This window comes from Trachemys scripta, chromosome 10, assembly GCF_013100865.1.
Source record: "Trachemys scripta elegans isolate TJP31775 chromosome 10, CAS_Tse_1.0, whole genome shotgun sequence".
NCBI lineage: Eukaryota > Metazoa > Chordata > Testudines > Emydidae > Trachemys > Trachemys scripta.
The window spans coordinates 72451443-72466791 of NC_048307.1; the positions used below are offsets into that span (position 1 = coordinate 72451443).

The 15349-nt window shown below is 45.3% G+C and overlaps 1 protein-coding gene across 1 annotated transcript in view; it reads right to left on the reverse strand.

Annotated features, from left to right (window-relative positions):
• AGBL1 (ATP/GTP binding protein like 1) overlaps positions 1-15349 on the reverse strand; it is a 388187-nt gene that overhangs the window by 264859 nt on the left and 107979 nt on the right. Inside the window, exons 16-17 of the mRNA XM_034784899.1 lie at positions 8216-8360; positions 5063-5216 (exon numbers count right to left, since the gene is read on the reverse strand). Of these exons, the coding sequence (XP_034640790.1) occupies positions 5063-5216; positions 8216-8360 (299 nt within the window). The remainder of the gene's footprint in view (positions 1-5062; positions 5217-8215; positions 8361-15349) is intronic.

Below are 15349 nucleotides of genomic sequence, written 5' to 3' on the forward strand. Positions count from 1 at the left end.
GCTCCCTCCACACAACACAACCTAAGCTGCCATGAATTCATCAGCCTCCTTAAGTTTCTAGGTTTTAATTTAGTCATCTGTTACGGTGACAAGGCACTGATGTGTTTGCTCTAGTTTACAGAGGAAAGTTTCATCATTACCTGGGTGTAACTGAATGGATCTTTTAATGATATATCTTTGGATGGCTAATCCATCCATTCATTCTGCTATTTACCATAACTTCCAGTGGTCCATAGGGGCTAATCAGCTGGTATCTCACCCAGGCATTCCTTCATGAAGTCACTGGGTCCTACTTACAGTAACATGCCTGACAAATACAATTTCAGCTTTGCTTGGAAAAACAATTAATTTGAACTAGAAGCTCTCACTGGTAGATTCTGGCAGTTACTGTGTGTATGTCCCTTTCCCAAGGTTTCTTCAGATACATGTTTCCTGTAAAGGGACTACTTGAGATTATTAGTTTCCTTCCTAGCATTACTTAACACCAAGTGAACAAGAGAGAAAGAAATGGTGGGGGAAAAATTCACTCCAGCGCATCTCCTGTGTATGAACGTCTCTGACCTGTATATTATATACTCCGACCCGGGGCAGAATGTCCACCCTACAATTTTTAGCAGGCTATTTTGAACCCCACTAGCACAAGTCTGTCTATGGGGCTGGGAGGCATGCTCCCAGCTGCATTGTAGACATACCCTGGGTCTTTCTGAATCTCATTTTCCCATCTGAAAATTGGGAATAATGATATTTCCTTGCCTCACAGGGATGTTGTGATAAATGCATTAATGCCTGCCAGGTGCTCAGTTACTATGGGGATGAGGGTCACACAAGTAACTAGACAGACAGATGCACCATCCTTGTTGAAAATCCTGGACACCTGATAGCAATGCATCGACAAGCCCATTGTCTGCTCCCACTTCAGCCTGGCACAGGGCATCTCCAACAGCTTTCATGTGGCTGATGAGCTCCACGCCTGACAGGTTGCTTGGCAGATTGAATGTGTAATGCTATGGGCTCAGAATATGCAAACTAGCATGGAACATGGGTGCATGCTGTGCTCCCACTATTGGGTAGAGGACCGTTTTCTTCATTTGGGGTGGTAACTTAGGGGCAAACCTGAGAAGAGCAGAGCACCTGAAACTTCACTGGGAGCTGCAGCAGCTCAGCACCTCTCAGGATTTGGCCCTTTGCTGTTCATGCTGCTGCTTCTTTCACTTGAGAATTTCCCCCACCACCACCACCACCTTCCCACCCCCCAGGAGACCCTCTTTCTCCCTCCACCCAGTAAGGTGAAAGACCAGGGTCGGAAGACCTGGGATCGAAGACTCCAAAGGGGAGATTCTCTCACAACCATTATATTTCTTCCTCTCCGTGCCGTTAATTTTAAAACCGCTCAGAAGTGACAACATCAAACCCACGGCAGGTGCAGTGCAGTGGCTCATCGCACCCATGGGAGTTTGAAGAAACCTGCTTTTTTATATTATTCTAAGAACTGCTACTGTCTTCCAAGGAAAAGCTTTTAGCATAATTTGGCAGGCTGAGTCTGCACAGAACAACTCTCTGTGAGAGGCAAAAAAGGGGGGGCGGAAGGGGGAAGGAGTAGAAGAAGGAGCGGAGCGAGACAAAGAATCCTCCTGCTCTTTGAATGAGCACCCCACATGCTGGCAGCATGGGGGACAAGTGGTTTTCTTTTTGTCAGAAGGCAAGCAGGGGCCTTACAATTGGGGTAAGGGGCAAAGACGCCATAACCCAGGGGATGCTCAGACTTCAGATAGAGGAAAGGGTTACGAATGGCAAAGCAAAAGGGACCCAAAGCACAGCACTTTGCCCCTGCCACCCAGCGTCCTATGGTTTCCTTAAAATCAAACTTGTCCAGCCTCTGCTGTCTATCTACTCTATTATGTCAATAATAATAATAACACAAGGGAAAACCAGCATGATAGCAAAAGCAGGCAACAGGGAGGTGGAGGGGAGGGGGCAAAGGTAACTGTGCTGAAATGAGCCTTGGGGCCCTCATAATCTGAGCAGGAGGTGGAAGACCTGGTCTAAAAAAAAAAAAAAACCCCACAACTCCCTTTTCCTTCAACATGTTGCGAATGTGCAACTTCTGGGAACATGCATGACTTGTGCTTCTCATTAACAAGCTGCACATTAATAAATTTAACTCAGACAAATGTAACCATCCTTGGACCACATTAATCAAAAGCCTGACAAGACCGATCTAAAGAGCTGAGAGAGGAAAATAAAGCATAGCTAACAGAGAGAGTGTCATGCACTGATTTTCCATATCTCCCCGCCCCCCGCCCACATACCAGTATTCCTTGTGTTCAGAGTAACTCCTCCCCACCAAATCTATCGTTCCATACAGCTGGCCCTATCCGTCCCAGCACCCTGCTATGTTTCCCCAGTGCCCCCTTGTGAAGCAATCTCTTTCTTCCCCACCCCCTGTGTCTCTAATAAAGAAAACAGAAAAGGCTTATAGAGTATTAAAGCAAGATCAAGCCCAACAATTACTCAGCTCTGAAAAACTGTATGTTATCTATGTTGTTCTTGAAAAATCACTCAAGAAAAAAAAAATATATATATAAGGAGAAAACAAATTTGAAAGGCAAACAAAACCACTAAGGCTTCTTGGAGACATGAAGAGCCCAAAGCCCTAGAAAGAAAAAGGAAAGTACAAAGAGCTGAATCCTGCAAGACCCAGGGGAGAAGACTTCATGGGAATGACTTCCATTGCTTGGTGCAGACGCTGCAAACATACATTCCAGCTCCGGAGGTGATGTGGAGCCGCATCCTGGGAGGAGTCAACCCCGGGAAGAATGACTAGAAGTTGTTGATGGACTTTGTCCATTTGCTTTTGTTGGGCTGGGTTGCTTGCATGGCAAAACAGTGAAAAATATTGGATTTTTAGCATCAGCCAAACTACCTCAGAGTAGGGAGGGCTTCTCACACAAGCCAAGTAGACTGAGGAACAACTGCTCATCAAAGCAATGCAAAGCAGCAAAAATTAAGCTCAGTGCGCCCCCCAAAAGCCATTGTTAACCAAACTGCTTAAATGAAATAAACACATACATGATCATTCAGGCTTGTCTGGAGGGAGCCTATGGCACAAAACACAGTATAGTGTTTTCCTGCTCTTTCATTAGATAAAACAAATGTTTTCTATCACATAACACTGTCATTATTGTCATTCATACAGTGTGCTATAGGTGCCCATGACATACACAAAAAATGAGACAGTCTTGCCCGCACCAACCCTGCCCCAAACAGCTGCCAAATGAGTTCAGAGGATACTATTTCGATAGTTCAATTAGTCCATTACTAGAGTTGAATGAGATTTTTCAGCCACATTTTTTTCAGTGGAAAATGATGATACTGAAATGCTTCATGAATGTATGTCAATTTCATCAGATTGTTCATTTTGAAAAGAAAACAAAACAAAAATTCAGAAAAAAATCAGAACTGTTTGGTTTGACATTTTTGCAATGTTGTTACACTGGAAGGTGTTGATGGCCGCCATCATGCACGTCCTTCAGCTGTAGACAATCACACATCTCATGAAAGCTGATGCCTGTGCTAGATCACCCTTCATTCAGGCTAAATGGAAGCCACAATTAAATACTCCTCTATGTAGCGATAACTGGCCACAACAGGAAGCCACCACCCAATGCACTGGGCCACATGGGAAAGCCTGAGCAGAGGTGAGCTGTATGGTTGGAGGGGTTTCTCTGGGACTGATTGCAAATGCAGGGACTATGAGATTGACAAGCTGTGGACATCCGTGTGTGAGAGTGGCAGAAAACAAGAGCAGAAGTCGTGAGCATGGCCCTGAGAGGGAGCTGAGGGACAGAGTTTCTTGGGGCACAGGACTGGCTAGAAAGGCAGGCTTGGAAACTGTGATCAAGGAAACTGACTGCTGTGTGTTTCTACTATGTTCAGGGTAACAGGACTTCATGTTCCCTTCTTATAAATAAATAAAATTGCACCAAATAAATACCGGACTCATACAGAGTAGTAGCCAATTGCTTGAACCGAAGTGGCAACAATAAAAATAACAGCCATGCCAACAATCAAGTTCTCTCCCTCTTCATCAATGCCTCCAGTTTCCAGTGTATAAAGCTGTTTAATTTCAAGGTTGAACTTGGCAAGACTGTAGTTTTGCTTGAAAATTTCACCCTGAAATGCTCATTCATGATCAGAAATGGTGATAATTCTACAGCAAATACTCCCTAAATGAAAACCGATAGACACTTTGCGACAGGAAAACGTAATTACACTGTAATGTCAATGTAACTACAGTCACTCTGTTATAAACTGGAACCAAAATGGAACTCATAACTTTCACCAGCCCTAGAAAGGAAAGAAAGCAGAATGGCAAATTTCTCTTCTCCAGTCCACATAGGAGTACTCAACGCTAATATTTTTGTGGTCCCTTTATGTATGGATCTAATGTTGATGGCAGTGGGATTCCCACACATATATTACTGCGCATAGCTGATAGGGTTCAAATTCAGAAACCAAAACCTCCATAGAATTGTATTGCTCGCTATCTCAGTGATGTAAAGATGTACATGTCTGTACACATTTCCTCCCCAAAAGATCCCAAAGCAATTTATGAAGTTCGCAAATCTTACACAGGAATTCTTTCACCACTGCAGCCACCTCTGGGGTGCAACATAGCAGCTTAAATATTTAATAGTATGTAGCATGCAAACACTATTCCATGGGTTAGCACTGACAGTGAGGATGAATGCTGTGTCCAACTGAATCTAAGGTGAGCATGGAGACAGAATGGAATTACAAGAGTTGGAATTTGGCCGAGGGAAATGCAGTTTACACCCCTCTTTCTTATGAGAGCACTGTACTTCAGCAATAAAGAATTCAGTAGGCCTCCCATCCCTCGGTCTCCCAGTCCCCTGCTGGCGGCAGCACACACCTGCCTTTGCATTAACTGCTTAAGTATATGCCACGCTCAACTTCTGGAGCTCTCTCTGTGTTCCACATAGAATCTCTGAGGCCCACAAGTAGCCAATAACTTAGTTATATATCTTAGGTAGGTACTTACGAAACTGCTCCAGGTCATCACGACTTTTAGACTCTGGCATAGCAGTGATGGTGAGCAGTGGGCATGGGTTTCCTCCCAGAGTCTGGCACAGTGTCTGCTGCCTGTAGTAGACCTTCTTGGGGTTCCTGGTTTCTTCCAGGATGTCAAGGTGGGACTGAGAAAGAAGCAAGGAACCAGCTTTACAAATGAGCTCATACTGTTTGAAAATTCATTATATTTTGGTCTCAGGTATCTAAACTGTGCCCTCACCTTAGTGGTCATTTCCTCTGTTATTACCCACTCCTTTACCCTCTTCTTTCTTCTGTCAGTCAGAACTGCCTCCCTCAAGATGTTTGCTGTGAATGCCCTAATAAATTCACTACAATATGGAAACCTGTCCCACAGGGAATGTGGCTAAAACCCATCAACTCAGTTCACACAGGACACCCAGCAACCACCAGATGGTACCAGCTTTTGGTATCTATCAACCTAGGCTAAATTTCAGCCAGTGACCTAGAGACAAAAGACTCCAAATCTTATCTCCAGGCCGTTGATTCCACCCCAATCATCCAGTGTCTAGTTGAACAAATGCAGTTGGAGACCTATGATGATCTACTTCATAAACCAATTTACTGTATAAAGTAAATGCAATTATTATACCTATTTAAATTATCTTGCACAGATATAGAGGATTTGTTACAATCAATTTCCTATATGCTATGGTAACCAAGGCAACTTAGTGGAACCATTGCTACCATCGATACCACACAACAGACTGGTGAATTATAGCTTCACATGCAAACATTTAACATATCAATTTTTTAAAAATGAATTACTCCTCATCAAGTTCACTTGATTACTACTGGTTGAAAAGCAATGCACTAGTGAGTGCATCCATTGAAAATGAAGTTCCTCTGTATATATGCTGTAAATATGTCGCAATTATTAAAAATATATGGTATTATTAGAAATGTTCTCAAATCACTAACTCCACATAGAAGTTTATCATCTTCCCAAATGCCCTTGGATTACTAATCACATTTACTTTATTACTCGTCTGTAGGAAAAGACATATTTCACCCACAGACACATGCTCTAAAATAAAACCTACTGGTGCACAGACCTGAGTTAGAATTTGTTCATCATGCAAATTACAGTAGTATAATAATCTTCCAAAGGGAAATGTGCAAGTCCCATCACTCACGTCATTTTAAATTAGCTTGGTCAAAGTTTCTCTGGAGAATATATTGTAGGCAGCAATCCTACTTTGGCCACCAGCTGGACATAATTATCATCTCTTTTCCACCTCTAACACTCACTGTCCAAACCCTGATGTCCTTCACTCAGTTTTAATTCATTCAATCCTTGCTGAGGCAAAATTCTCATCGACTTCAAGGAGCATTTTACCTGAGTAAGGAATGAGTAAATACTTCAGGATTTAGCCCTGTGAATCTAAGAATAACAACATCCTTTCATCTCGCTTCTATTCATTCAGGCGAGATACTCAGGGATTCCCACAGGGTACAAACTCTTAAAGCCTTGCATGCCCGCATACCAACAGAAGGAATCAATACATACTGAAATCATGACTAGGTACTGTACTTCAGCAATAAAGAATTCAGTAGGCCTCCCGTCCCTCGGTCTCCCAGCCCCCTACTCTCCTGCTGGTTGCAGCACACTCCTGCCTTTGCATTAACTGCTTAAGTATATGCCACGTTCAACTTCTGGAGCTCTCTCTGTGTTCCACATTAGCTCAAGGAAGTAATTGGGTCCCATAGGCCTGGTGCAGATAGGCTTGCACGCATGTTTTGGACCGCCAGGGCTTGACCTGAGGGATCTCAGGTACTGAATCCAGCTTTTCTGAACATCTGTAGTGGGAGGCGAAGCAGTCAACTACGTGATGTGGTTTGGAATGGGAATGAACCTAACATGGACTACATCAGTGCTCCTCAAAGCCGGTTCACCGCTAGCGTAGGGAAAGCCCCTGGCGGGCCGGGCTGGTTTGTTTACCTGCCGCGTCAGCAGGTTCGGCCAATTGTGGCTCCCACTGGCCGCGGTTCACCGCTCCAGGCCAATGGGGGCTGCAGGAAGGGTGGCCAGCATATCCCTCGGCCCGCGCCGCTTCCAGCAGCCCCCATTGGCCTGGAGCTCCTCCATTCTTGTACAAGGGCAAAATGGTACATTTAATAAAGTTTGAGCTTTAGAAATAGTCAGCAGGGGGCCCAAAATAGCTCCATCCATCCATCAATTGCCCATAGAAACAGGGATTGGGTAGAAGGCATTAATGGCAAGACAATTAAAGGGGGCTGAGGAAAGGGGGCAGAGGCAGCCTGAATGTCCAGTATCTTCACTTTTGGAAAGGTTTCTCTCTCACGCTTAATGGTGAAGCGAAGTGCTGCCTGGGATCCTCCATTTTCTCCATTTATTCTTCCCTTCTTTAGAAGCCTCACCCGGGGTTCTCCCACCAGTATGGTTCAGAAGGTGAGCTGGATTCAGCTTTCCCCAGACCTCCCAACACTATTCCCCAGCTGGCCAATGAAAGGCTCTAGGGAGCCACGTGAGTGAATCCCTCCTGCCCCAGAGAATAAACGTTACCATCCATTTCAACACAGCTTTGAGACAGTAAAGCCTTATGCTTTGGGTCGGTTTGTTTTTCCACGTATACATTGGGAGCACAACTGGGGATGTCTAACTGGGGCAGAGTGCGCAGCTGACGGAGTAAATCTGAAACAGGCCCTGCACCTCAGTATTTCACAGTGCACCTCAGTATTGCACAGTGAGTCGTTACATGATGGCCGAAAGGGATTAGTCACGTAAGAGAAGCAGTCAGCCTTTTCCTCCTATCTTGCCATCAACCCAGAGCAGCCCGCACTCTACGGATGGGCTGCTGGACATGTTTGGGTTGGCTGGTAAATACTAAAAAAAAATTCGGCCTTTAATTGCAGCCTGCTTCATGCAGTTAATGCTCATGGGTATCCTTCAACTCTGTCCTGATCTGCAGCGCGGTTAGGGACTGTTGTGGACAAGGCAATGAAAGCATTATGAAAAATAGCTAGCATCCTGCGAGCAGTGCTACAAAGGGTAACATATGTGCCATATCAAATACTACTCATAATCAAGACCGCTCCCCTCCCTTGTTCCCATCAGTCTCCTCCTGGGACAAGCCAACATTACCATCAGTGCAGAGTAAGTGTAGGGGTAATGGTAGGCCAGGTAGCAGACATCCTCCCCATGAGGGAACGTGACGGTGAAGGTGAGCGTGTAGTAGGATTTTCCTTGTGAGCCTCCCGCTGCGGCTGCACTACGGCGGTAATGGTTTCTAGAGGAAGAGAAAGAGGGGGGATAGATTGTAGTCAGCTTTTGGGTCCTCCTCTTGTGTGCTCGTGCACAAACTGAACCGTCGGAGAGGTCTCCATCCCGAATGAGCTATGGCGAAGCTCCAACCTCAACCGTGCATGGTGCAAACTCTAAGTGGGCCGAATTCAGATGCAGCTGACCCAGTATGCAACACTGCGCCACTGAACAGTCTCCACCATGCAGCTAAAGGCCATGTTACAGCAGGTAGGTGAGAGGCTGGGGAGAAGCAGCAGATATGGAGACACAGGCAACACGGTGACGGTTAGTGCCGGCATGCACAGCTGGATTCAAGCAAGTTACTTGGAATCCAATGGTCAGAGCGGGCCATGGGGGAGCAGTGAGTTAGAGGCCGAGCAGCTGGTGGCAGCACAGGGCATAGTTTGACCCTGCCAGTCCTGTGCCTGCGGGGCTGGGCTGCCTTGTGGGAAGATAACAGTTCATCTAGTGGGGGGAGGTGGAGCCAGCAGGGGATGGGAGGATGGGAAGAGGCTGTCTAAGAGGACTTGAAGATTTTGGAGGAGTAAAAATTGTAGAGGTTAGGGTCCAGTTAGTGCATTGTAAGAAAGGTGGAACTGGAACAACATATAAAAGGATAGGGGAAAAGTGAGGTGAAGGGACATGGCCAAAATACGCCATCAAAGGCACAACTTCGGATTGAGCAGAGAAGGGAGCTGGGATTGAGAGGAGTCAACACCTGAGGAAGAGGAGATGACCTCATGCAGACTTGCAACTCATCGGCCAGCCCAATCACCCCCACCAGATCCCTCTTTTTCAGTAACAAGAGCACCTGAGTCTTCAAGACTCCACAAATCTCCCTTCACATTTTCAGCACAACCTCTCTTGCAGGGGATTAACTCTAATAAAGATGTGGTTTCTGGATGAGAAGGAACATTTTCCTGCAGCACAGATGAAGAGCCAATTCATGCACTTTAGAGAGAAATATCATGGCAAATTGCACCCAGAAGTATATTTCAAACAATATTTTCCCCACATTGCACCAATTATGCTGTTGCCAAATCTTCTGATTCTGAAGGACTGTGCGGCTTTTTGACAAATGTTATCATCAATGTTGCATTAAAATGCAAAATACTGGAGGAGACCAAAAGATGCAATTTCAGCTCCCGAAATTTACAATACCAGTTTAGTTTTCTGTTGTTTTTATTCAAAGGGGTGACGAGAGGAGATAATTATTCTTCTCAAATCCTCCAGACTAATCAGCTCTTCGTCACAAGAAACACACAGCACAAGAGCACGTTTCTTTTCAAAGCATGTGAATTTAGTGGTTACGAACACGTGAGGTGAATGGCACTGGCTGGAGCAAGGAGTCACTCGGGCAGCCTTCCTGCCTTCCTGGCACAGTGAAAAGCCAATGATTTAACGCTCAGCTGACACCCACACCCAGACGTTTCTCTCTGTTATTTGCAAACAAAAAACAGGTAATAAATAACTTTAAATATTGGAGTGAAATCCTGACTCAGTTCCAAGTCAATGGATTTGATTTCAGTGGGGCCAGGATTTCACCCCCATTTTCTTAAAAATCAAGACAACAACATATCACCTTCTCTTCCAGTGAATCTGGATAATGGGGGGGGCGGGGTCAGGAGCCATCTCTTGTGTGATTAACGTGGATAGGACGTATCCTCCAGATCTCTATTCTATTCATTTTTACTTTCACAGTCACAATAACCTCAGACTCAAGATGCTGTCACAAACCCTGAGATTTTCTGAGACAGTCCTGAGACATCCCCTGCAGGTCACTGGTGAGAGGTGAGATGGGGGTGGCATGCTGGGTGCTATCCAGTATTCTGCCATACAGTTCTGCCAATGCATTTCCAGTCCTGAGTTTCCCCTCCACCAACTCCCATAGCTCTACCAATGCAGCTCAGTCCTGACCTATTAGTATCCTATTAGTCCATCACCGCCACACAGCTCTGACACGAGTGGAATCCTGGCATTCAGCTATTCCAGTTCTGATGACCCTCAGTTCTGATCTGCAGCACCCGCTGCTATACCAGCAAAGGGCCTCCCCTGAACAGGGATTTCTAATCCGTCCTCTTTCGAATCACTTCTCAAAACTTATCTCTACTCCAATGCCTACAGCAAACAACCTAGTGATAATGGCAAGTCTACATGGCTAGTGACCCCCGGGGGTTTTATTCATCATTACTGATTCATAAAAAAAGTGACCTAGGCATGTAGCTTGCTGACACATCCCTGTGTTCCTATTGCTGATAGTCGTGGCTTCCTGCACACCCACCTGTTATGTCCTGGCCTTATTTAGCTTGTAAATACCTTGGGGTTAGAACGGTCTTTCTCTGTATAACTGTACAGCACCCGGGACAATCCTGGTTGGGGTCCCCAAACACTGCTAGAATACAAACAATCAATAATAATCTTACTAAATTATGCCCAAATGTGATGTGATATTAGGATGGGTCACGTGACAAGTCCACTAAATATATTTTCACATTTGATCTCTCTGATCTCCCGAGGTGGAAAAGATCACGCATTCACCCACAGCAACCTCTGGCCCACGCAACCTCATTTATCCTTTCTTCCCAAAACGTGCCCAAAGCTCTGCACTCTTTCCAGAAGCTAACCAACTGGTTCTTAGAAAGGATATGCAAGACCCAGTGATGGCTTTATCAGCATGAAAGCTACATCTGCTGTGCCTTTGAGTCACTTTATAATAGTCAAATCATAAAGCTTGCTGCTGTCCTTCAAATCTACTGTGTACCAAGCAGTTTACCTCTAACAGCAGCTACTGCAAGTTAATTAACAATTATAATAATACTTATCACTTACTGTGTAAAGCATTTGTCATGTTCAAAGCCCTTTGCCAACACTAGTTAATAAAACCTCACAAACTCCTTATCAGCTAACATTCTTTGGGAACCTACAAGGTAGATAAATCAGTATAATTTCTCTCATATTACAAGGGGGGAACTGAGACAGAGAGGTGAAGAGATTTGCCCAAAGCCATGGAGTGAGTCAGTAGGAGAGCTGAGATAAGAACTCAGGAGATCAAAGGCTCCAAGCCAGGCAGCAGCCGTGTGACTCACTCTAATGGCCTTTTGACTCCCTTAACCACGTGCAGCATTTGACCAATAGCATTGGGAAAAGTGATAAATGGAATATGGTGGGATATCAGTTTAGACTAAAGTAGTAGAGGAAAATTCATATATACCGTAACTTTAGGCCCACTGGAAATGGGGCCTAATATAAAAATGAAATATTTACCATTTCTCTATTCTGTCCCTCCCCAAAGGACCCCCTTTGTCCTGCTATCTTTTAACCCCATTGGGATCTAACCATGTTTTTCTCCCCACATGGACCTATTCTTAGGCTTCCAGTGTGGTAGGTGTATGTGACACACACCCTTTTAGCAGACACAGGAAACAGCGGGTGCCTGAGTCTGTATGGTGGAAAAAACTGTAACAAAAACCAGACAGCAGGAGATGGCTGGTGTGGAAGCAGAGAAAGAACTGTCATGCATTGCATCCCCTTCCTGTCAGTTCTTTCTCTGCTTCCACACTGGTCTTATTGGGTCTGGTAAATGGTGGCTGGAGGGAACACAAAGCAGGGGAGCTCCCTTTCCAAGGACCAGACCCTGTGTGGGTATTCTAATTTTTGAGTCTCTACTTAGAGTCTGTTGAAAGCAGCAGTGTCCCCCAGTGACTGAAAGGGACCATTCTTGTGGTCAAATGGCTAGTAGGGTCCATGCCCACTTACCACCGCATCAGTGTCTTAACTCTGGCTAGCCAAGACGACCCTTAGGACTGAAAGGGGAGATGCCATTCCATGCCATATTTAAGGTTTGACTTCTCTCCTGGAAACTAACAAGACCAGGTAGCACTGACTGTGATGGTAATTTTTATAGTGTGAACATAGGGTCCCTGGAAAGAGAGGTGAAACCCTCTCTCTGACATCACAAAGGCCCCCAAAACACCTACCAGATGGGAATGAATAAGTGATTAGTGACCCGGGCAGGATTCCAACTGGTGGGCTAGAGACAAACTGCTTCATACCCCATTACCAACCCTCTGAGGCATCCAACGCCCAGAAAAGTTGTGGTTTAGACAATGAGCTGAAAACAAACTCTGGAACTGAATCCCCAAGTGCATTCTCACCAATTCAATATGCTGACATTTTCCTTAAATAATTTGCTGGAAAGGAATATTATTTTGTGTGTTAACGTAAACACTTGCCAAAACGACAAGTGAATTAGACAGTCTTATAATAACTGTGACTATTTATCATGGGTGTATCCTGGCACTTCACACAGGGAAGCAATAAAACAGAGCAGCCATGTCACGGAAATTCCTTTTGACAGCTGAGTTGCTAATATTCTCCATAACATAAAATCTCTCTCAAGAGATGTATGGGAAAGGTATATAATGGCAGAGCGGTGCTACGACATCCATCTTCATGAGTGAGCTCTCCCATCTCCCCTCACCAGTGAAGATGAATGTCAGGAGAGATCGGCCGGCATGTATTACACAGACAACCCATGTATGCACCTCTCCTCCCACTGTCCTTCAGCTCAGAGGCTGCTTTAGATCTGAGCTGTGGAAGATGAGAAATGATGGGAATTTGTGGGTGAATGGGCATGTCAACCTCACTGAGTTTCCCCTTACTTATGCATTCAAGGTCTGGGGGCACAGCTAACATTCCTCCAGGCAAGGAGGGTTGGATGAGGCTTCCTCCAGAACCCATCGCCAGCATAAGCAAAGCGCTGGGGGAGGATACAGGGCTCTTTCACCCAAACACACTGAGCATGCTATCTTCATAGTGCTCCCATCTTCAACCGGCCTGGGGAACCACAGACTCTGATTGCTCCTAGGTGTAACTATTTGCTGCCTATAGACTGGTACACCACAAGCTCCAGTGACTGGGGAGTTGCTCTGTCCTTGGTGAAAGAACAAGAGGTGTGTGTTAACCTAGAAAGAACAACAGATTGATAGATGGCAGTATAAAAATATATTGACATATAACTGAATGTACAATTGAAAGACACCGCATACTCCAAAACAAAACAATCCTATGCTCATGTCTCCACCGTATCCCGGTCCAGGATATGATTAAGAACTTAATTGCACACTCATGGCTTAACTTTACCAGTCAGCTGTTATTGAATCACCACACAATAACTGCCTTGTTAATGACATTAGGAGCCATTACTATCGGAATCAGCATATAAGCATTGCAACTCCTGCATCTGCTGGTGCCTATTCTGCCTGCACCCATGAGCCCATGCACAGAAGCCAAAGGCTACAGGCCTAGTGCAGCATTTAACACAATGGGGCCCTCACTCTTGGTTGGCCCTTAGTCACTACCATAGAAAACATGATTACTAATAAAAATGAAGGTATGTGGGGGCCAACTGTAAGCTCCTGAGGGGACAGTCTCAGGAGGAGTAGAGGTTAGCTGGACAAAGATGAGTGTGGGGACATTATTTGGGCAAGGTAAATGGTTATTTGAGTTGTTACTGACCAGACACCGATTAGAGGTAAGAGAACCATGACCCTTGACCCCCAGGTGAGCTTTATTTAGGGAGTTTGGGTTTCTTTTCACAGAGAACTGGAAGGTTTTTTTACTCCTGTCATGACATAAGTTTGGGGCTCTGTGTTTCTCCTGCAAGGCGAGAACATCACAGTAAATGCACCTGGCAGTGTTTGGATTGATTGTGATGTCGTGCATGTGAGTGAGAAGAACGTTTAACCCTCTAGGCCAAATGTACAAACAACAGCAAAAAGCAAAACAAAACCCAGTTTATTTTGCAAGGGGAAATGCATTAATTCTACCCGGGGTTCTACAAGCCCCTAAACCACACGGCCATGTGTGGATGAGACTGCCCTTTACTGTGACACATGTGGTCCATTAGCAGGGAGTGAAATGGAACACAGGTTCATTTGAACAAGTGGAACTTCATTAAACCCCGTGCACTGCTCTGTCCATGTGGGTGAATTCCTTCCCGCCTAACTCCCTGCATTCCTGGTTTCCCATCAATAACAGTCCCTCCAGGGAAAATGGGCCCTCTTCCTCCAGTTCTACTGATCATGATACATCTTCCCTATTTTACAAACATTTTAATATACACATTAAAAAACAATAATTGATGCCCAGACTACCAACCCATGTCCCTTTGTCCAGAGGTTGCTATAGGGTTGCCAATTTCAGTTGGACGTACTCCTGGGGGTTCCATCACATGACATGATCTTTAATTAAAGTTTAATCTTTAATTCCTGGGGACCCTGGGACAATCCTGGAGGGTTGGCAACTCTGGGTTGCTAGCCTATAGCAGAGTTGGAGTCTTATCTTTACCAAAGACTAAGCTGGTTACATAGTCTTTAAGATCGTTTGGTCTCCTCAATGGATGACCACAATGGGAGTACCTATCCCTGTCTCCCTATCTAGAAAACCATCTCTCTGTGGAGTCTCCTTCCTTCGTGTGGGGTTGGCCTCTGGATGGTTCTCTGTCTCTCTGTTCTGTGACTCTCTCTCTGTAGGTTCTATCTACATTTTGTGTCTGCTCGCTCGTTAAGTGTCTCCTGGTCCTTCAGATCACTTCTTTCTTGCACAGTCGCCGCATATGAGCTGGGTGCCAGTGCAGCCCTCACTTCACCTTTAGTCTACTCCTTCTGGAGACTCTCTAAAGGCTGGATCCTACAGGAGTACCTGTCTTCAAGGCGGGCAGGTCCTTGGCTGACCTGTTGTAATCTAGTGCCTGCTTTCTCTGATCGTTGGCCCTGTTTTTTCTACCGACAAAGCAGAGTGTAAAGGCAATGCCACAGACCCAGTGAGCATGGCTCAGGGTACAGACGTGTCTGCCACCTTCAGGCAGAACTCCAAATTCATAGGTGAAGTGAGCAAAGCCACTCCCTGCTCAGGCCTTCACTGTGTGCCTGTGGGATCATTTTCATATGCCATCCTACTCTGGGAAAACTAATT